Genomic DNA, 20557 nt, shown 5'->3' with positions numbered 1-20557 from the left:
TCAAGTTAACAAGCTAGCAGCCTACTTCTTAATTATCATCATTAAAGTTGGTCTGGCATTTCAGTTAAGAGGCCACTTTCACACTGTGATCATACTTGAACCTCGCCACAACTCTGAAACAGGCGCTGTCAGCTCCACTTGTAGAGGACAGTGAGGCCACTTGCTCAAAGCCACGAAGTTGTGAGAGAAGGGCCGGGTGAGCTGCAGCCTGAATCCAATGCCTCCACCTACTAAGCAGAGCTCCTCCTCAGATGCACAGGACTCCTTCCTGAACAGACATATACCCCTGGCAGTATCAACACATCAAACCCGTACATTCGCACCTTATTTGTTTAAGTAAGTAGTTCAACAGACCCAGTTTGTGCCCAAGGAGAAACAACAGTGCCAGAAAAGAGAGTAAGGGTGGCCCGGGGTAGGGCCTATCCGGCACCTCTGCATACAACAAATTTAGAAGGAAAAGTGCGGGTTCCTTTGGCCACTCAGTCTGTCTAGGACAACAGAGCCCACGGTGATATGGGAGTACACAGCTGCCTACCAGGTGAGCTGGGCCTCTCAGACAGAGGGAGATCTGAAGGCTGGATGGGAACTGGCCAGACCTGGGAGCACAGAAAAAAGGGAGGGAAACAGAATGTTTTCTGGGTATTCACTGGCTTGGCCTTTCCGGCTCTAGGCTCCATGCCAGTTTCTGTGCTGGGGATGCACAAGCTATGGCTTCCCATCCTCCTGAAGCTCAGTCTATTGGAGATGGAGAAGCAGGTCTCTAAATCGGTGACTACAGCTCAGTGGAAAATTCCATGACAGACATACTCAGGGTAAAAGGGGATGCAGATACAGGCATCCAACCCTCTGGGGAGAGGGGAGAGGAGGTACATCAGGGAAGTCTTCCTGGAGTAGACACTGGAGCAGAATCCTAAAGGCACTGTGTCATCCAGATAAGAGGAGGTGACGAAGTGGCAGCCAGGTAGAAGGAACAGATGCAGGGAAGGCAGTGGCAAGAGCAAGGATAGTGGTCTCGGCTGAAGCAAGTGGCAAGGACACTGCTGATGGCCTTTGGGGCTTCTACAGTGGGCTAAACATCGTAGAGAGAGGGATTCATGGAGACTGGGGCTCCATCCATGGTGAGAGGGGAGACAGCACAATGGAAATAATTTTAAAGTTTCTATAATCAAACGAGGTCAGACAGCTCTGCACTTCCTCTGGCAGAACATGCATTTAAAAGGAAAAATGAAAAACAGTCACTAAAGACCAGAGCTGGAAAAGCAGACTCCATGAGGTCCTCTGGAAACAGAACCTGCTGGTGGATGTACATCTTTGAGTGAGTCATGATCAGAAAGCTTTGATTTTCTGGGCCAAGAGCAAATCAGGAGAGAGTTAAATGGATAATCAGTTCCTTCTTTCCCAGGCTGTGAGAAGTCAGAGGGCACGAGTCAGACCTTCTGGTATCTGCGTGAAGGACTTCTGGGGCCAGTACCAGGGCCCCCTGTACCCCTCCCCTATCCCACCCTGCTCGAGTTGGACCCCTCACCTGATATTGGCTCCAGTCAATGTTCAGAGAGCAAGTCAGGAAATCGGGGATGCTCAGTGGGGCATCGACGTAGTCCTGGGGACAGAAAGACACCTGTGAGATGCAGGCCGGCCACCCGAAGAAGCCATGGTGACAGGGAAGGTCATGGCCCTGAAGGTGTGTCTACCAGAGTCTGGCCTTCCACAGTGCTTGCCTTCTCCAGGCCAGATGCCTATGCTACCCAGCAAGTGACAGTTTTAAAATCAAAGGGACCAGATTAGTGCTTCCAAGTGGAGCTTTTCAGTGGGCCATTCTAGTGTCTGCTGCTGAGACAGACATGATGAATCTGTATTCAGCATCCAGCAGCCTCCTGTGGCCTGCTCCCGCTGACTGGGAAAGGAAGAGAATGCTGGTCTCACTTTTTACACAGATGGTGGAACAGACAGGAAAGAGATTTCCTATTTTGTCCCTGAAAAATCCTTTGAAGAAACAAATTACAGGGGGACAGGAAAGTATATATAAAAAAATATATGAAAGTATATATGAAAATATGTATATATATAAACATATACATACAAAGAAAAGAGGGAGAGAAAATAATGATACTCATCCATGGAAGAGAAGAAAAAGGAAAAGGGTAGTTGTTTTCTCCAAGAAGACTGCAAGCTGTTCTCCAGGTCTCCCTTTGCAAAGAGATGTTAAGATCGGGGCGCCCGAGTGGCTCAGTCGGTTGAGTAACTGACTCTTGGGTTTCAGCTCAGGTCATGAACTCAAAGTTCATGAGATGGCGCCCCACATTGGGCTCTGTGCTTTTGATTCTTTTCTTCTGCCCCTCCCCTGCGCGCTCTCTCAAAATAAATAAACATTTAAAAAAATGTTAAGTTGATAAATGTTACTGCTCATACCTGCTTCCAGTTAAAAATGAGCCCTTCAGCCATGTAATCTCGATCCTTATATTCCTTGAAAAATTCACAGCCTGGAAAAGAAGGGCAGAGTTAAGATATTACCCTTGCTAATCCAGTTTCCTGAGAGGGCCCTGAGTGCTGAAGGACCAAGGTGACCACCAGCTCACACACTTCTCCGTGCTGGTGAGCCCCATCTGAGGCCACAGCTGATATGCGTGAGCACTAGCACGGGCAGGTGACAGCTAGGGAATGAGTCTCCAGTACTCCTTTGGTTTCTGACTACAAGCCTTCCTGATGAGGTACTGACTGCCTGCACACCTCTTTGTATCTATCTCTCTCCATCTGGGCTCCGTGGTTATTGGTCACTTCTCCCTACTCCTAGGTCCCTTTGTCCTACATGTCCCTGAAGCGCCAACAGCCGTCAAACAAAGCATGGCTTACAATCTGAGTGCCGGCAGCACTTTCTGCAGCCACTTATCTAGTTACTGAGGGTCACTCTCTCTAACACTGACATCACAGGCCTCCAGGGACATACTGGAAAAGACCACGGACAGTGCCTGAAATGTGACAGGTACTCACGAGACATTTCCATTTCCAACAAACCTGGCCAAGAGGTACTTTTCTGAATCGTTCTCTAGAGAAATTGAAAGAAACCACGCCAGGGTAGGCCCTCAGGAATATAGAGAGGAACAGTGGAGAGAAAGGGCTTCAGCAACATTCTCAGTTTCAAATCTTAGCCTTTCACTCAGCTCTGTGACTGCAAACAGCCTTGATTTTTTCATTTGTATAATGGTTCGAGATGAAATGAAACAATATATATAAAACACCTAGGAAGCACTGGTGCGAATGGCTTTCAGATGACAGCACACTGTTATTATGACTATGCCACTGTGAGAAGAGCCCACAGTGCCAGCCCTGCAGCTTATACTCAACTGCTTGGCTCAAAGAGAATGAGGCTTGCTCGTATGCCACGGCACAGTAAGCATTCTGGGGCTGCTGTGGCTCCAAGCCACAAGAGTGGGAGAAGGCACTCTGAGGTAGCTTCTTGAAGTAATTCTCACTTCCTCAACCAGAACCAATACAAACTCTGGAGCGCACACGCCTCCGGCCACAGGTGCAAGTCTGCTGAGGTCCCCAAAGGCAATCCAACAGTTGTCTGAATTTTGTGGAGGTGGCCACAGGCCAAAAAAAACTCACATGGAACTTCCCCAGCTACTCTTGGGCCAAGTTCCTGTGGGAGGCCACCCCAGGGAGGACAGAAAGGGTTCCTTCAGAGAGGAAAGTCTGGAGACACGGCCCATGCTCTCTGCACTCTAATCCCTCAGGCCTCGCTGCTGACTGAGAAGTCAGGAAACAATCCTCAGCTCTAACACTCCAGCCTATTCCAGGATGCTTCACTGGCAGAAAGGAGAAATATAAATATCAGACAGAGGCCCTGGAATTATGAGCCCAGGTTTAGAAAAGACACCAATTATCTGAGCTTCTTTGAAGGATTGTTTTCCCAAACTCGACCTGCTCAAATCAATACTGCAGGCTCTGGCTGAGCTCTGGCCAGCCTGTGATGCAGAGGCAATTTCATGGGAGAAATGGATGGAATTAAAATAGATTCAGTCCCCAAGGCAATGCCTGACATTCATTACCTGAACAGACTTCCAAACCCACTGAAAGTCAAGAAGGATGGGACCAAAAGCGGGGGTGAGAAGAGCCACTCACTCAAGGCGAAAACCAATCAGACTTGTGCTGTGGAGTTTTCAGTCTATTTTGGTGTCCTGAAGGAAGTGTTCCCAGAACACTTCTCCTGTTCAAGGGCCAGTCCAAGCCCAAGTTACTTGGACAGAGCTAGAAATGACAGCATCGGACTTCCTGTGTGGCCTCACAGTCATTAGAGGACTCAGCTGAGATGCCTTGAACAGCTACAAACTGCAGTTTGTGACTGGGTTTTGTCAATGGTTAACTATTTCTTTTCCTTGAGACGAAGTAATTCAGGCTTGTAAAGAAATTCAAGAACACAAGTATAGCAGGTAAAAAGTGCTTCTCCTGCTCCTCACCTGGGTGTGTGGTAGCATCCTCCCCACCTCTGGCTTTTTGGTTTCTGTTGGTCCCTCTCTCCTTCCCTCCCACAGACACACACACCCAATTGCCAGATGTAGTATGTAAATACTTTGGCAAGAACAGGGGGAGAAAATCCACAGGTTGTATCGTCTTACCATGTTGGCATATTTCTTCCTCACCCTTTCGTGTAACCACATTTCCCCTTCTACTGCTGACGTACTATACAATTTTGTGTCCTGCTGGGTGTCTTAAGCATCTTTCTATGAGTATGCAATATTTCTATGACTATGTCATCATCACTCTAAGGAGAATGTTTCTTGCATTCTGCTGGTATAAACAGACAGTGGGATGAACATCCCCAGGCCCACGTTAGCTGCATTTGTGGTCTGTTGCATAACTGCATCGAAGGGTGTTAGCGTTTCGGAAGTCTGGTAACGGGTTGCCTCACTACAGCAGAAAGGATACTGTGCTCCAGTTCTGAAGCAGTGGTATGCAAACTTTTACCAAAACTATTTTTTCTAAACCCAGCTCTACTTAGAAATGAAATATAAAAAAAGAAAGTGATGCTTGGTTCCTCACACAGCTTTCCTGTTGAGCAGGGTACTTCGGTCTGTGGACCCCAAGACATCTCTTGGGAGTCAAGAGCTAGGTCTGAAAATGAGCTTTAGAGATAACAGCCCCAGCGCAGACACTCTGGGTAGGACACTTCTGTCACAACGTGGCTCTGATACTGTCAAGCCCACAGCAGCATCATGACGGTTTGCATCTACCCAAAGTGGCTTTCAAGAAGAGGAACTTCCCTGAGCCTCTCCTCCACGTACCCATGATTTAGCCTGCTGTTTACTGAGGACCTGCCGGGGATGGGTCCAGCACTTCACTATGAAATAAGCACCATTCTCTTCATTTTATGGAGAGGATAAAGCCAGTGATAAGTAGGATTAAGGGACTTGTTCAAGGACACACAGTACTATGGCTGGCACTCACGCCCCACTCTGCATGGCACTAACCACTAAGCTGGCAGAGAAGAGTGAAGTGACACTCCAGGGGAGGCCACTGTGAGAGTGCCAAGCTATCACAGGTTGTGGCTTGGATACCACCAGCTCACACCAGTGAGGATACCCTCTCCCGCCAAGTACTAGATTAACTTGTCGTTCTAATGAGAAGACCTGGCTGAACAGCAACCTGCCATCATGGGCCCACCTTGCTATTGGCTATGTGGCTCCAATAAGAGGAGACAAGGTCCAGTGCAGAACTGAAGGCAGATGCTGATACTGAGAAGTAGGCGAGACATTTCAAGGAGAAAGAGTACACTTGCTGCTGTCTTGTGCGGACATTAGGGCTCTCTGGCCTCCCTTGCTGGACAAGCAGGTACTGTCAGAAAGCTTAAATGTTACCAGCTGGACCAGTACAGCTTTAGTGTCCAGTGCACACAATACTACCCTGGCCACAGGTTGTATGCAGATCTGTGCACCAGAGACAAATGCAGCTAGCTCTGTGTACACCAAAGTGCCTTATAACATGGTGAGGCCACCAACCGTGTAAAACTGGAGACAGAGCAATTATGTTCTTTATCACCAGGACCTCACCTGGGGCAATTTCCATAAATAACTTGACACCCTAAGACAGACATTCAAAGGTTCACATCCACATGGGCCAGTGCAGTGTGATTAGCTGCTGACACAGAGCACTAGTAACGTTGTTCTATGCTGAAATAGCAGTTTACCTGCACAGGGCACTTTGACACACACGATCTCATCTAAGCTTCACAACAAAACCTTGAGTTAAGCCTTTCCAAGTTCCAAATGACATCTGAGAAAACCTGAGGCTTGGAGAGGTGAAGTAACTCGCTCAAGGTTGTAGTAGTAGTACCTGAGCCAGGACTCAATCCCTGGAGTGGAAAGTGCCTTCCGGGACAGTGTCCTACCCTAAGTGTGAGAGCTTAAGAGTGAGACTCTCAGTGTCCTATGCTGATCAATGTAAGATGTTCCGGGAAAGATCCCGGGTGCCTATGTACCTAAGTGTAGAAGGACTGCAAATGGCCTCTGACAGCTCCTGGTCCTAGGAAACCTGTCATTTGACTAGAAAAGAGCTCCCTACCTGGATACGGGATGGAGAGGAGAGTGAAGTCGGCATAGCGCTGGGCTTTGTCCACCTTCTCGGAGGAGGTTACACTACAAGACAGGACACAATGTGTTATGGCATCACAACACATACGCACCATTCCCCAATGAGCAATTACAACATCAAATGAACCTCTTGCTAAACTACTCTTCAGGGGTGCCTGGGTGGCTCAGTCAGTTGTACGTCTTGATTTCGTCTCAGGTCACAACCTCATGGTAAATGAGTTCAAGCCCCGCATAGGGGGCTCTGTGCTGACAGCATGGAGCCTGCTTGGGATTCTGTCTCCCTCTGTCTCTGCCCTTACCCCGCTTGCAGTCTCTTTCTCAAAAATAAATAAATAAATAAACATAAAAAACAAACAAGCAAACCCACAACTACTCTTCAGAATCAGGAATGATTTCCTTCAGCAGTGCTTACTTTGAACAATCGAGAAATATAACTTCTCTGCCCCCTACTCCAACTTCTCAAGCAAGAGAGGTTTTACTCTCTAGTTCGACAGCAACCGTAAGCAGAACAAGCTTCCCACTAAGCCCCACAAATGAGGACAGCACAGCTGCCCTGACCCAGCATGGGGAGTCAGCCAAGAGCAAGCAACTGAGACACTGTGCAAAGGGGCCTTTTGGGAGACTCTGGCCTCTTTGGTGTTCTCCAATATTCACTGATGACACTCCTAAACAGGATGGACAAATGGCATCTGACAGGGAAAGACTTAGGGCATTATGACAGACGAAGGGAAGAAGGGCAAAGGGAATGTTCAGGCACCTACAGAATGCTAAGTTGTAAGGCCTCAGTATGCCCTACTTTGTAGGACAAACTCAACATAAGTAAGAGTCAATATTATGAAAAAAAGTGTTGGGAAAAACTACAGTCTCATCACCTCATTATTTTCAAATGTTCTCTCCTATCAGATATCAAGATTTAGTCTATATGTGAAATAAAAATTGGGCACATGCTGATTTTTGTTGTTGTTCCATTTAGAAAGAGAGTCTAATCCACCAGAGATGGCGAGAGCTTGGAACCAAGGCAAAAACCTTCAAGAGTATTTAAGAGAAGGAGGCAGCACAGCACAGGTTAGAGACTCATGGTGCCTCAGTTATTATCTGCATGACCTTGAGCAAGTTACTTAACCTCTCTGTGCTTCAGTTTCTCACCTGGAAGAGAGGGGTAGTAGAGTCTGCCTTGCAAGAACGTTTGAAGATACAGCTAGAAGATGTACAGAGAGCCCTCAGCATGCGGCCCAGCGTGTGGTGAGCCTTTGGTCACTGCTATATACCATCACTGACCTGAAAAGCTGTGAACACATCACTTCTGCCCATTTCGCAGCAGGTGCCCTGTACTTACTTCATACCAAACTTCACCTTCTTGTTCTCCACCATCAGGTCACAGATGTATTTGACTGACAGGTACCGAAGCAGCTTGATGTCATAGCCTCTGACCTTATCAAAAAGATGTGTGTCGGAACTTCTGAAACAAAGAGCCAGGGGGAGAAGATGTACTACACATTTGTTCAGAGAAGTTTGGGGGGTGGGGGGTAGGGAGCGTGTTCAAGGAGGTATAGATGTCATTGGTAAGAACTTCTATTTCCCTTCTCCAGAAGACAGAGGGAGGGCCAAGACAGGACAACTGGTTTCAGGGAAGGTGACTTTCTAAGAGATTACTCTGCTCTCTGGGACTCATTTCAAAGGGGAGCAATTGGCAGCCAAAAACCGGGAAAGGGCTTTTGGGCACTACTTGACATTAAGCCAGAAGACTCAAGATAATCTCCGAGTTCTAAAAAGCAGCAAGCTGGTGGCTGATAGAGTCTTTGAGCTTCCATTAGAGTTTATCTCCCTCCACCCACCCTTTTTCCCATTTATGATCATTTTTAGCCACAGGATTTTCTCATAATGTAACAGGGTGAAATGCGTGTTGGGAGATGGACTTTTGAGAGTTATTTTATCAACTGATCATGGAATAGTAGCAGGTGAATTCCCTCTACTTAGCAGGTCTAAGAAGCAGAGAGATAAAATTTTTCCTAATCCTCCAGGCTGTCTTTTGATCAGTCATACAGATAAAGGCAAAAGTGGAACAAGTAAACAGTCCCCATTAATTTTTTAATGCCCACTGCTTTGCTGTACACAGCAGTCTCCTCGCCAAGAACAGCGTATGCTATGGAAGGCGGCCTGGCTGAGGCCGAGGTCGTCTGATCCCAGGGGAAGAGCCAAACATTCTTGAGCACAAGCCAGGGTTGCTGCTCTTGGAACTAACAGGCAGAACTGGGCATAGTGAGATGAGTTTTCATGCACCAAGCCATGATTTGGGGCAGCTGATCTTACTAGGGTGCTTGTGCGCATTCCAGAGATGTTTGACACCAGTTAAAGACTTTCCACGGGTACAGACCATGCAAAGGAGCTTTTCCAAAACATCCTTGGGTGTCATTTTCTAAAATCATTTGGAAAGGAGGCAGGAAGAATGTGAACCAACCCATTTCCTCTCTTTAAGGGGGTCTAAAAGAGTTCTTTGTATCAAGCTCTATTATGGCATCAATAACAACTTGATGAACTGTGGGACGTCTAGTCTCTGAGTCTCCCACATGGGGACCACAGCCCTTGCCCTGTGCCTTGGCACCAGGTGTGCTGTGTGTTATCTGGCAGGTTGGCTGTCAGCACCCTGGCCACCCCCTGGAAACCATGGGGCTTGAAGACACACACAGATGTCTGAACCCTGTCTCAGACCTGTGGACCCTGGGGCTGGGATATTATGTAGGATGGAGAGAGACTCCTCAGGCATTCGATAAAATCAGCTCTGGTGGAAGCTATGGGATGGACCTTAACAACTCTATTTCAGGGGCATGGATTTAGCAGTGGCAGGAGTGAACCAATGCACTCACCTGTACCAGTGGTGATTATACACCATCGGTATGAAAATGGCCACTAATGGTCACTGACCCCATCCCCAATATAAGCCCAGACCAATAACAACCTGGCACTGACCGAAGAGCGCAGTCCTCCTCTGTGATGTCCTCTGCATCTGCCCAGGCATCATCTGCACCTCCTGCCAGAGAAACCTGTCAGCACCAAGGCTGTTGCACGGGGCTCCTCCCAGGGGCTTCTGGACCAGGCTCCTCCCACCCTGCTCCAGCTCTACATGTCTGTCAGCCCAGATCCCCCATATGCCTGGCAGTCTACTTTACCCCAGCATCTCCCTGAGTGAAGACCAGGCCCCTGGTCTTTCCAGAGCTTACTCGAACTCTCTACCTATGCCACTGTGGCATGGGTGGCTATTCTCTATAACTTGGTTCTTGTTCTTAGAGGATGTGGCTCAACATTTACCTGAGAAAATATAGTTGTAGCCAGTGCGTCCATATAGCTCCCCCCATCCAGCCAGGGTAGCTGACCTGCAAATGTGCTGGGAAAGAAACAACATTTTCAGATGCTTTTCTGGGTTTTTTTGTTCTTGTTTTTCTCAGCTTTATCGAGATAGAACGGACATACAATATTTGCGTCAAAGTGTACAACATGCTGATTTGACACACATGTATTATTAAACCATTACCACCATAGCATTAACATCTCTATCACGTCATACAATTAGCATACAATCTTTTTTTGTGGTGAAAACACAAGATCACCTCTCTTTGCAATGTTCAAGCATGTAACACAATATTAATAACTATAATCATTCTGTTGTACATTACGTCTGCAAGTTTGCACCCTCTGGCCAACGGGTCAAGATATTTTTCTCAAGTGTGCACGGTCGGAGGAACTCCTGGAACTCCTCAGATTTTTCTAGGCCCATTTTCTGAGTCCAGGAGCACTCCCCAAAGTCTTATGAGCTTCGAGGCCACGGTAGTCAGTCTAAAGTATGCCTGGAATTTTTAATCTACATCCTCTGTCAAGAGGTGTATCTCTTCCAAACAGGTGGCACCAAAGCATAACTAAGGGTAAATGGCTAGATTTAGTGGCAGTCACATGTGTAAGTTTTGATGTTGCTGCATATGGATGTGTGCTGGGCTTGGCAATGAAACGTTTACACTATCTTCTTTTTTTTTTTTTTAATTTTTTAAAAATGTTTATTTTTGAGACAGAAAGAGACAGAGCATGAGTGAGGGAGGGGCAGAGAGACAGACAGGGAGACAGAATCTGAAGCAGGCTCCAGGCTCTGAGCTGTCAGCACAGAGCCCGAGGCAGGGCTCGAACTCACGAACTGCGAGATCATGACCTGAGCCGAAGTCGGACGCGTAACTGAGCCACCCAGGCGCCCTACACTATCGTCTCACTAAATTTTCACAATGAGCCCATGAGGTAGATGTGGCAGGTGGCATGCACTGTTGCTGCTTCACAGAAGAAAGGCACAGAGAGGTGAAGTGATGTGTAAGGTCATACCATGAGGGGCAAGCTGGGATTTCATCTAGACCCACCTACCTCCAAACCCTGCATGCTGAGCAGCATATGGAACTGTTCAGTGCAGGGGTGAGCAACCTTTGAAGCAGGTGGGTCAATTAAGGGAGAAATGTGGGGGGGATATTTTTTTTTAAAGAAATTACATCTCTTTCCTCCTTATCAAGGAAATGTAGTAGCTGTAACTGCATATGCAAGCATCCCCAAGTTTCACTAAAGGCTGGGAGTGGCAGTGAGGGGATAGGAGATCACACCAGAGAGAGGGGCGGCTATTTGACAGAGGGGTGAGGTTCATTCCTGAATGGGTTACACAGACTGGCAATGTAAAGCGCGTCCTTGGAAGACTGTGAAAATACTGCCTGACGGCTTCTGCTGTTAGATAATGGGAAAGAAACAGTTATGTAGCTATAAGGAAAGGGCTGTGGGTGGGAGCAACCAGGTCATCTTCTGGCTCTCTAGAGGTAGTGGCAGGCTGAGAGAGAGGGCAGGTAACAGAAAAGCAACCTGGATGCCACCTGAGGAAGGTGGGGTGGTTTTTTAGGGCTGGGGACAAGAGATTTGCGGGAAGGCTGTCCTGGAAGCCTGCAACTAAGGACCTGGGCCTGAGCAGGATGCACTCCCATGGGGGCTGCTTCATTCTTTCTGGGTCCACAAGCATTTTTAAAATCTGATGAAAATGAGCAACTGTCTCCAGAAAAAAATGTACATACCACAGTTCACATTTTAGAGGTTCCTAGACTCTCCCAAGTCCGTCCACGGACCCATCTCTAGATCCTACTAAGAGTCCCTGCTCTGCAGGGACCATTCCAGTAAGCAGAAGCAGGGAAGTGGAGAACTGGAGCAGGGAAGAGCCAATCCCCAGCTTTAGAACCCACAAAACTCTCACGGTAAGTAGGGAGGGCACATTCAACTTGACAGTTGTTTTTGTTTTTTGAGGCATCAACAGTCATTTTTATTACGCTCAGATCAGAAGTCTGTGGGTCTTGAGGACCTCTGTAGATCTGTCGATTTTCTTCTCCAGGTTCTTTCCAGCCTGTTTCTGTAGCTTCAGGAGATGCTTTTTCATCCAGCAATGGATGTTGGCCTTCTCCTTCCTCTTCTCTTCCGGGGTGGTAGTTACTGCCCAGTACTTCCAGCCAACCTCGTGAGCCAGAAGCCCCAGGTAAGCAAACTTTCATGTAGGCTTCAGACACACAACCTTGAGGGCAGCAAGAACCACCACCTGCTTTTTCTTGTCATAGGGTGGCGGGATCCCATCCAACACCTTGAGGCAGTCCAGGGCAGCCTGGCCTTGGCTGGTCTTGTGGAGCAGCATGCCTCACGCTGTCCACCCAAAGATCCATTTTGGTGCTCTGTAGTGGTAGGGGCCACAGGGTGGGTTGGTGTTCCTTGGCTTGTGGAGAAAGGCCAGGTACTTCAACTTGTTTCTGTAGAAATTGCCAGAAATTCTGATGTCTTCACAGGGCACAACAATGACCTTCAACCCCAACAGCATCTGCCTGGCCACGATGGCCACCAGCTGGCCCAGGAGACAGTGTCGGCCACTGAGCACCAGGACCTGCCTTCAGCAGCCACTTGGGAAAGCTTGTTGGCATTTGAACAGCATGTGTTCTCATGCCTGCCCTCCCCCCATCACCTAAGTTGCTTGCACCAAATCTCACTCTTTGCATATTTTCTGTTAAATCTTTTCAGAGCACGCACACACTGTCTTTGGCTCCGGAGTTTTGAGACTGTTTCTTGAACTCTTTTCAAGGTTCAGATACCTCTTTCTGTCCCAGTTCTCCCATACTCTTAGATCTGTCCTTGCCTTTTCGGTAAGTCAGGCAGTCAGATCTGGGCCCAGAGGACTCATCAGATTGAAGAGAGAGGGTGAGCTGGCTAACTCCCCAAGTGAGGCACCAACCCCCTCTGAAGAAAGGTCCTGAGGTGGAACCTGGCAGAAGCTGTACTGCATTGCAGATTCTAACCCCTGACTCCTGCTGCTCAGCCTCATGGCTCCAATCCATGACCCCGCCATTTCTGCACTTTAAGCTTGACTGAGAAATCAGGATGCACTGTGAATGCCCTCCATTGGTCTAATTATGAATGGCCTCTAATTCTGCACAAGGAACATCGCTCTGTAGGATTTGTTCATCTTGTAACCAACTCTGGCACAGGGAAAAAAGTGGCAGACCTTTGTTCCTCATCTCTTACAGGAGGAAACAAAGAGAAAGATGATGTGTCCTAATTTTCACTGTCTAAAAGTCAGATACAAGTACTGGGGGAAAAAATGGCATGGGAGAACATCTTACCCTTAAATGCTTGAACTGTCTTTTAAAAATTTTGGTAATGAATCTTATTTAACCCATTTATATTCAAATATTACAACAACATATAATCACTTTAAAAACCATTAATATTTTACTTTTTTTGTACTAAATCTTCAAAACCTGATCTGTAGTTTACACTTTCAGCACAGCTAAACTAGAATGCTTTACTTTTAGCAATTTTTTCACTAATTAAAAGAAATTTTTTAAGTAATCTCTATGCTCATGACCCTGAGACAAGAGTTACATGGTCTACAGACTGAGCTAGTCAGATGCCCCTTTACTTTTAGCATTTAAAGAGAAAAGCAGTCCTGCCCCCAAATAGTGTTGTTTAACCAAAAAAATTTATTATTGTTTCAGCTATAAATTGACTGAAATAAAATCAAATGTTTAGCTCTTTAGTGGCACTAGCCACACTGAAGTGAGTTTTGAAGAAGCAAGCACTTCTTAATATACCTGCCTTCCTGAACCCAGCAGAGAAGTTCTGGTAACAAACACTGCCATCACTGCACTAGTTACCAAGAGCCTGCTGTGTGCCACAAATCCGAGGATGAGATCCCATTCTCCTACCTTTCCTAACCTTGCTCTCAACTGCCTGTCCACTTGCCTGCCACTCACTAAGCTCCACAAGGACAAGGACTGCCTTATTCATCTCTGTCACCCTAGACACTAGCACAGGGCCCACTCTTGCTTTATCCAAGAGTAGTAGCTAAGCTTGCACTTACAAGCCAAGTTGGTACTTTGCTAGGTGCTGGAAGGACAAGAGTCAGACACAGCCCCTGTCCTCAAAGGGATTAAGGCAGAAAGGAAATTACAGACATTCAAACACACAGGCAGAACGAAGCACACTGTAGGGAGGCATAAAGTGAGCGAACACCGATTGTGTCAGGGGAAGCCAAAGGGTATGAAACGGTATCACGCCGCCTGGACAAGAAGGTGTAATAGGAGAAGAAACCGGGATTAATGGCAAAGCCCTCATAAACATTTATGAATGCCAAGGACTCCTTGGAATAATCCTTCTATTCACTGCCCTTCCTCTGAAATCAGGTGGTTTAGGGCTCTTTTCTCATAGACTTGTCTAGTCTGTAAGTGCAAACAATCTGCCATTCAGCAACCCCACTTGTTCAGCTGTTCAGCGTGGCATTTCCAAAACACATTCAGGAAAGTTCCTTACTCATGGTCTGCAGACAAATGAGAAACACCAGACTTGACAAAGCTACACAGGTCTCTCAGCTACAAGATGTCTCAGAGCCTTTGTTATATTAATGTACATGTACCAACATACTTTCTGAATTTGCAGCCTGGAGGCTAGGCCAAATCTACTATCACTGTGTGACAGAGAATGCTTTTCACAAGCATATCCTTAAAATACTGTTCTCTGGGGGGCACCTGGGTGGCTCTGTTGGTTGAGTGTCTGACTTCGGCTCAGGTCATGATCTCGCAGTTTGTGAGATCGAGCCCCGCATCGGGCTCTGTGCAGACAGCTCAGAGACTGGAGCCTGCTTCGGATTCTGTTTCTCCCTCTCTCTCTGCCCCTTCCCCACTCATGCTCTGTCTCTCTCTCTCAAAAATGAATAAACGTTAAAAAAAAAAATTTTTTTTAATAAATAAATAAATAAATAAATAAATAAATAAATAAATTACTGTTCTCTGGAATACACTTTGGGAAACACTGGTTTGAGTATTACCTATATAATTTCTAGTGACAAGCACTATGCTCCACAGAGCAGTGGTCTTTAAACTGGAGTTCAGTAACTTGCAGGAAGATGCCAACTTCCCAAAAGGGGAAGGGGCACAAAAAGCTATAAGGTGATCAACTTCAGGAGCTTCCATACAAGCTTTCCCTAAAATATACCTTCCCAAGGAAGCCTTCATTCAAGTCCCCTTTCCTAACCCCCTTTCACATTTGCCCTTCTCCCATTTTACAAAAGAAAGGCACAAAGGGGTCCAAACAAGGCTCACATCTCTCCTCCTCGCTGCCCTGGCACTCAACCACCCACTGGATAACCACAGCTGGACTCTGCAAGACACTGGGACTGCAACATGTGCCCTCAAGTATCTGCCCACTGAATAAACAGACTGCGTTTGCTCCCCTCCCCTCCTCCAGGCTCTCCCTACTTCAGTCCGCTCCTCCTAGACTAATCCTCCTGAAAAAGCTACTTTCATCCTGTATTTCCCTGTTCAAAAATCACACTGCTCTCCTGGCAAATGCAAGCACCATGGTCAGCATTTGGCCTCCTGCAATCAGTCCCTTCCATGCTCTGGCCTGGCATGAACCTTCCACTTCAGTGAGGGAGGCATCCTGGCCACTCTAGTTCCTGTCTCCATGCCTTTTCCCATGTTGCATCACTTGCTCAGAAAACCCTCCCACCCGTCTGCCGGCTAGCATTGTTTTTCCTTCGGTGCTCTCAAGCTATGTCCTGCTCTCTAAATGAGGCTATCAGTGGCTCAATCCACACTGCTAGCCCTGTGTTTCTCTTACACCACACCGCAGGGCCCTAAATTTCAGTGTGGAAGCCTGAGGGAACTCCAGGTAAGTTCAACCCCCCAGCTCTCTTGGTAAACTTGGCGAAGTTATTTAATCCCTTTGTTTCATCTGCAAAACGAGACCATCCATTACATTAAAGGATTATGAAAAGACAGGTAAAATGAGACCATACTGGGGACCCAAATTAACAACCATCACTAGAGTATAAGCTCCATAAGGGTAAAGACTGTCTACACACTGATGTATCTTATGGCTTGAAACATAATACACATTCAATAAACACTTAGTAAATTATATGATTGAAAGAACGAACACATAACAATGTATTAACTTACTTGATCTAATCTACCCCATAAACCTTTGATGTACGTATGATTGTCATTCCTACTTCTACAGACGAGGAAACTGAGGCCTTGTATAGAAAGAAGAGAGCCAGGATCTGAACCTAGGCAGTCTCCAAAACACAGGGTGGGATACTCTGGTGTGACTATCCCTTCCCTACATAGACTACCGTGAAAGGTGGTGTAAGAATTGGTCTGTTTTCTCTGGGCTGCTTTGCACAGCACCAGGCACGCAGTAATTACCTAACACTGGGCTGGCAAATGCCAAGAACAAGACAACCCTACACTTTGCATTAAGCCAGTTACCCTGAAGAAGGTCTCAGAGAGTGTGAGGCTATGGTACGTTCTTACCTTGCCCTTGAACAGGATCACCGGGCACACAAACCGTCCTCTGCACCTGGCTGTCTTGCTACGGTTGACGAGGTCTTGCAACTTGCTCACTTGCACGGTGCTCTGAAACCTAATGCACAGGCAAGAGACAGGTCAGGCTGGTTTCTAAGTGGGCATTGTGTGTGTGTGTGTGTGTGTGTGTGTGTGTGTGTGTGTTTTCACAAAGACCCCATGAGAGGTCTGCATATGTGTGTGTCAATACTCATTTGGAATTTAGTAAATGCTTTAATCCCTAAATTCTAGATCACAGATAAATTTTTTTCAGGAAAAGAAAAAAAATGCTGTATTACAGGTATTAAAATTTAAGTCATCCTGGTTTTAGAAGCTTTAAGATGAAAAAAACAGTGAGCTACTTTGAAGACATGGGATACAAAACAGAAACACACACAGCAAACTGGGTGTTGACCATGTCTAAAGTACACTTTTTTCCTCCCATTATAGGACAATAGGTGCCCTGGGGAGTGTATGGAAATCATAGCGCCATTTTTGTGAACTTTCAGGGGGCAGGGTAAGCTGAAGGCTCACATCTCACATGGTGACAAGCTTCTGAAACTTCCTCAACATCCCAATTGTCTCTAACAGTCCAAACAGCAAACAAGGCAGGTAATGTTGGAGCAATGGAAGTAAAAAGAAGCTATGTGTGGCGTGGAGAAATAAAGTAGTTAATCCAGTGGGTGTGGTAAGGGAACTTCCAAAACAGGAGTCAGGTTGAGAGATAAGCTCTGGCAAGGCACACCCATGTCAAATCAGTAGACCCGTAAAAAAAAAAAAAAAAAAAAAAAAAAAAAAAAAAAGGGTCTCCTCTTAAAGACTCACCTACCCATCTTGAGCAAAACACTCCACATCAGCCAGTCAGAGCTTCTGGTTGCACAAGAAATGAGAGGCAGGAAAGTTAAAGAGTGGGAAGCTAAGTAGATCAAGTGAGCAGAAGGGAGAGAAGACACTCCTGTTCCCTCCTTACAAGGGCTGCACTTCCAGGTCAAGTCCTAGAGGGCATTTAATTCCTTCTATGTCCTAATCCTTCTAGGCACCCATGTTACTGCACACGGCACACACATACAAATAACCATTTCCGAATGCATAAGTTCAATGCCTCCTACGCATCTGTGGTATCTTTTTAGGCCTATATGGATGTTGTAGGGATTAATAAAGTCTTTTAGAAATACTGCTGATTTTTTAGTCGTCTTCATAGATCTATTCACAAGACATAGTTACTAAAAAAATAACTACTATCAAGTGGGGGTCTGAAATTGAAGTTAAAAAGGGGTTTTCAGATAAAAACCTGGACCAACAGTTTGATGATCTTGGAAGACAACAAGGGGGTAAAGGAACAGAATTTACACTTCCCATGGCGTATTCTTCTGTAAGGTCTGATTTAAGATGTTACTTTTGTAATTTTTTTTTCCCTTTTTGAAGAAAGGAAGAAAGGAAACTTGAAGAGGCTGGCGTGTTCTTCAAGCTGTGTGTAGGGTGGCACTGGCCCCCCACCAGGCCCCAGAAAATTCATGGCTCACTGAAAACCAAGTTCTGCCACTTCCCCTCACTCAGTTTCTCTATGAAATAAAAAGGTACCTCAGTACAAAATAATCTAATTGGACTTAGGTGCCAGGAAAATACGAAACAGAGAGCACATATAATACTGTCCACAACAGTCTTCCTCTCACGTTCTGGTGGCTTCAGGCCATTTTCACAGATCTGGTCAGCACCATCTATTGCAACAGAATCTCACTTAGTCACAACAGCAGCTCCCTCTGAGTTCTAAATGCCTTGAAACTGCATTGGATTCTCCCAGGTTGAGACCATCCGTTCCACAAACTCCACAAAACCAAGATGGAGAACATGCCAGTATTTCCCTCGTAGGGGCTCTGGGCAGTCGTTTAATGTAGAAGCAGGCATACTTTTTTTCTGGTTAGGCTAGGTGGTTTATTTTGCTGGTTCTCCTACTCAAAGAACTGATTCAGTTTCTGTTCTCAGTGGTTCCTGTTTATTTTTATTATCTCTTGGCCTTAGGATCTTTTTCTTACAGTGCTAAGCAGTGAGCTGTGTCTGGCACATGATACTCAGAACTGAGTGAATAAATGTTGGCTTGTATATTTATGTTGGTCTTGTGGGACTGAGCTATCAACCTGTGCAATCTGATGCTATCTCTGGGTAGACAGTGGCAGAATTGAGCTGAATTATAGGACACCCAACTGGTGTCCAAGAATTGGTGGTGTGGGGGAGCCTCCAGCCCCTCCCACATGGGAATTAGGTACAGAACTTAACCACCACCCCCAAGGCCTCATCTGTACATCCCCTAATTCCGTCTCCTGTTACACTGTCATTGCTTATTTATTGGTCTTTGTTACCCACAAGACCTAAGAGGAGGGACTTCATCTATCTGGCAGGGCTTCCACTGCATCCCTGGGGACTGCCACATGGCAGCAGCTCAAGGAGTTCTTGTTGACAAACACATGTCTTGGCTGTTCAGAGATCCCTGTCCAGGCTTCTATTCCCAGATGATGGGCTAAACCGGGGAGGGGGATTAACAGAACTAAACTGCTTCCTGAATCCAGTTCTATCCTGTGTAATGGGGTCTAATTAGTGTCATATTAACACCAAAGCCAGGTATCTAAAAAAACAAAAAATTCTGCTTCCTCTCATCTGAATATGCATGTACTGCCTTCTCTTCAACAGCACTGCCCACTCAGAATTACTTCAAGGCCTTAGAAGGAGTAAAAAGTAAAACAAACTCCAATAACTCCTTGAGGGTTATGAATATACCACCACGGCCCTGGCCTAGAAGGGGCGACCCTGCTGGTGGAAGAAGTGTGGTGGTGACAGAAAGAAAAGGCAGACAGATGGACACAGCAGAGTGAGGAAGACACAGATTTTAAACCCATCCTGCTTACCACTTCTGTGATCTCAGGGAAAGGCAAGTTACTTCTCTGGGTTTTAACTTTCTCTTCCGTACAATGAATGGGAAGTGATACTACCTACTTCACTGAGTAGGTGCAGGACTTGAGTGAGCTACTATGTGGAACCCTAACACCTGACAAACAGTAGGCACTCAACACACATTATTAGTTTCCTCTTCTTTAAGGGCTAGACTGAGTCAGCACTGAATTGGTTTCCTTCCAGGAAAAGCTTCTGTGAGGTCACCAAGACTGAGTTCCTTAAGCACTGCTACTACAGGGTGGTCTGGTATCACCTGGCAGCTGGTGAGAAAATGCAGGAGCTCAGGCCCCAGTCAGACCTACTGAATCAGATTTTGCATTATAACTAAAGCCACAGGTGATTCACTCAGAGTCTGCTTGGAGAAGCACCATCCTGACTACAACTGAGCTTAATATCAGAATGCCATCAGGGCACCAAGGTAAAACCACCAGCCAAAAGTGAAGGGGGTGGAGAGGAGGGCGAGGGCAAGGAAAAAGAGATCTTGTTCAGAAACTTTAGCGTAAGGGTTTATAGATGGTGAGTCTACCTAATTCTGAAAGAAGTTATGAAGAGACAGAAACCATGTATAACGGAGCCATCACAAAGCCCAAATCTTTAGGCTCAGAGATCCCTGGGGTTCTTAAGCTACACAACTGGGGATATGATACAGTTTCTATCATCTACATACAATCTGTTTTTCTAACACATTCATTTTTCTTAGTGAACCCCACCACAACGTCGTGAGACGGCACACTTAGTAGACATTACGTTTTACAGATAAGGAAACTAAGGTTTAGTCTTTAAACTCCTCTGACCTGGTTATTCTGCTCGAAAGCCTTCTCTGACTCCCTGTGGCATATAGCAGTGGCTCTCAGGCTACAGCATATGTAAGATTCATCTAGGGGGCTAAGAATGTAGATTCTGGAAATCCTGATTCAGGGGCCCCAAAATCTATGATTTTAGGGGATACTAACATAATAAAAACCACTAACACCCACAAGTCCACACTCCTTGGCCTGAGGATCAAGACCATATACAAATTGGTCCTTTAGGACTTGTCAGGACTGCGACTCATCCTTCTAATTCCAGCTGAAGAGGCTCTCTACCATGGGGTCTTCCCAAACACACACATTCCAGGCAGAATTAACCATTCTC

The 20557-nt window shown here is 46.2% G+C and overlaps 1 protein-coding gene and 1 pseudogene across 12 annotated transcripts in view; both read right to left on the bottom strand.

The window, feature by feature from the left end:
* Positions 1 to 20557, bottom strand: part of MTMR14 (myotubularin related protein 14) — a 45329-nt gene that overhangs the window by 21161 nt on the left and 3611 nt on the right. For 10 of the 12 annotated variants that reach the window (XM_047850024.1, XM_047850027.1, XM_047850035.1 and 7 more), the window contains 7 exons: positions 16448 to 16556; positions 9894 to 9969; positions 9555 to 9615; positions 7924 to 8046; positions 6559 to 6632; positions 2410 to 2480; positions 1526 to 1600 (listed from right to left, as the gene is read on the bottom strand). In XM_047850024.1, coding sequence (XP_047705980.1) covers positions 1526 to 1600; positions 2410 to 2480; positions 6559 to 6632; positions 7924 to 8046; positions 9555 to 9615; positions 9894 to 9969; positions 16448 to 16556 — 589 coding nt within the window. The remainder of the gene's footprint in view (positions 1 to 1525; positions 1601 to 2409; positions 2481 to 6558; positions 6633 to 7923; positions 8047 to 9554; positions 9616 to 9893; positions 9970 to 16447; positions 16557 to 20557) is intronic. The other 2 variants (XM_047850025.1, XM_047850028.1) reach the window with 1 other exon arrangement.
* Positions 10806 to 12954, bottom strand: LOC125161090 (60S ribosomal protein L13a-like; annotated as a pseudogene).

The sequence above is a fragment of the Prionailurus viverrinus genome, chromosome A2 (assembly GCF_022837055.1).
Source record: "Prionailurus viverrinus isolate Anna chromosome A2, UM_Priviv_1.0, whole genome shotgun sequence".
NCBI lineage: Eukaryota > Metazoa > Chordata > Mammalia > Carnivora > Felidae > Prionailurus > Prionailurus viverrinus.
Note: the sequence above shows the minus strand (reverse complement) of the source record. Positions and strands in the feature narration are given on the sequence as shown.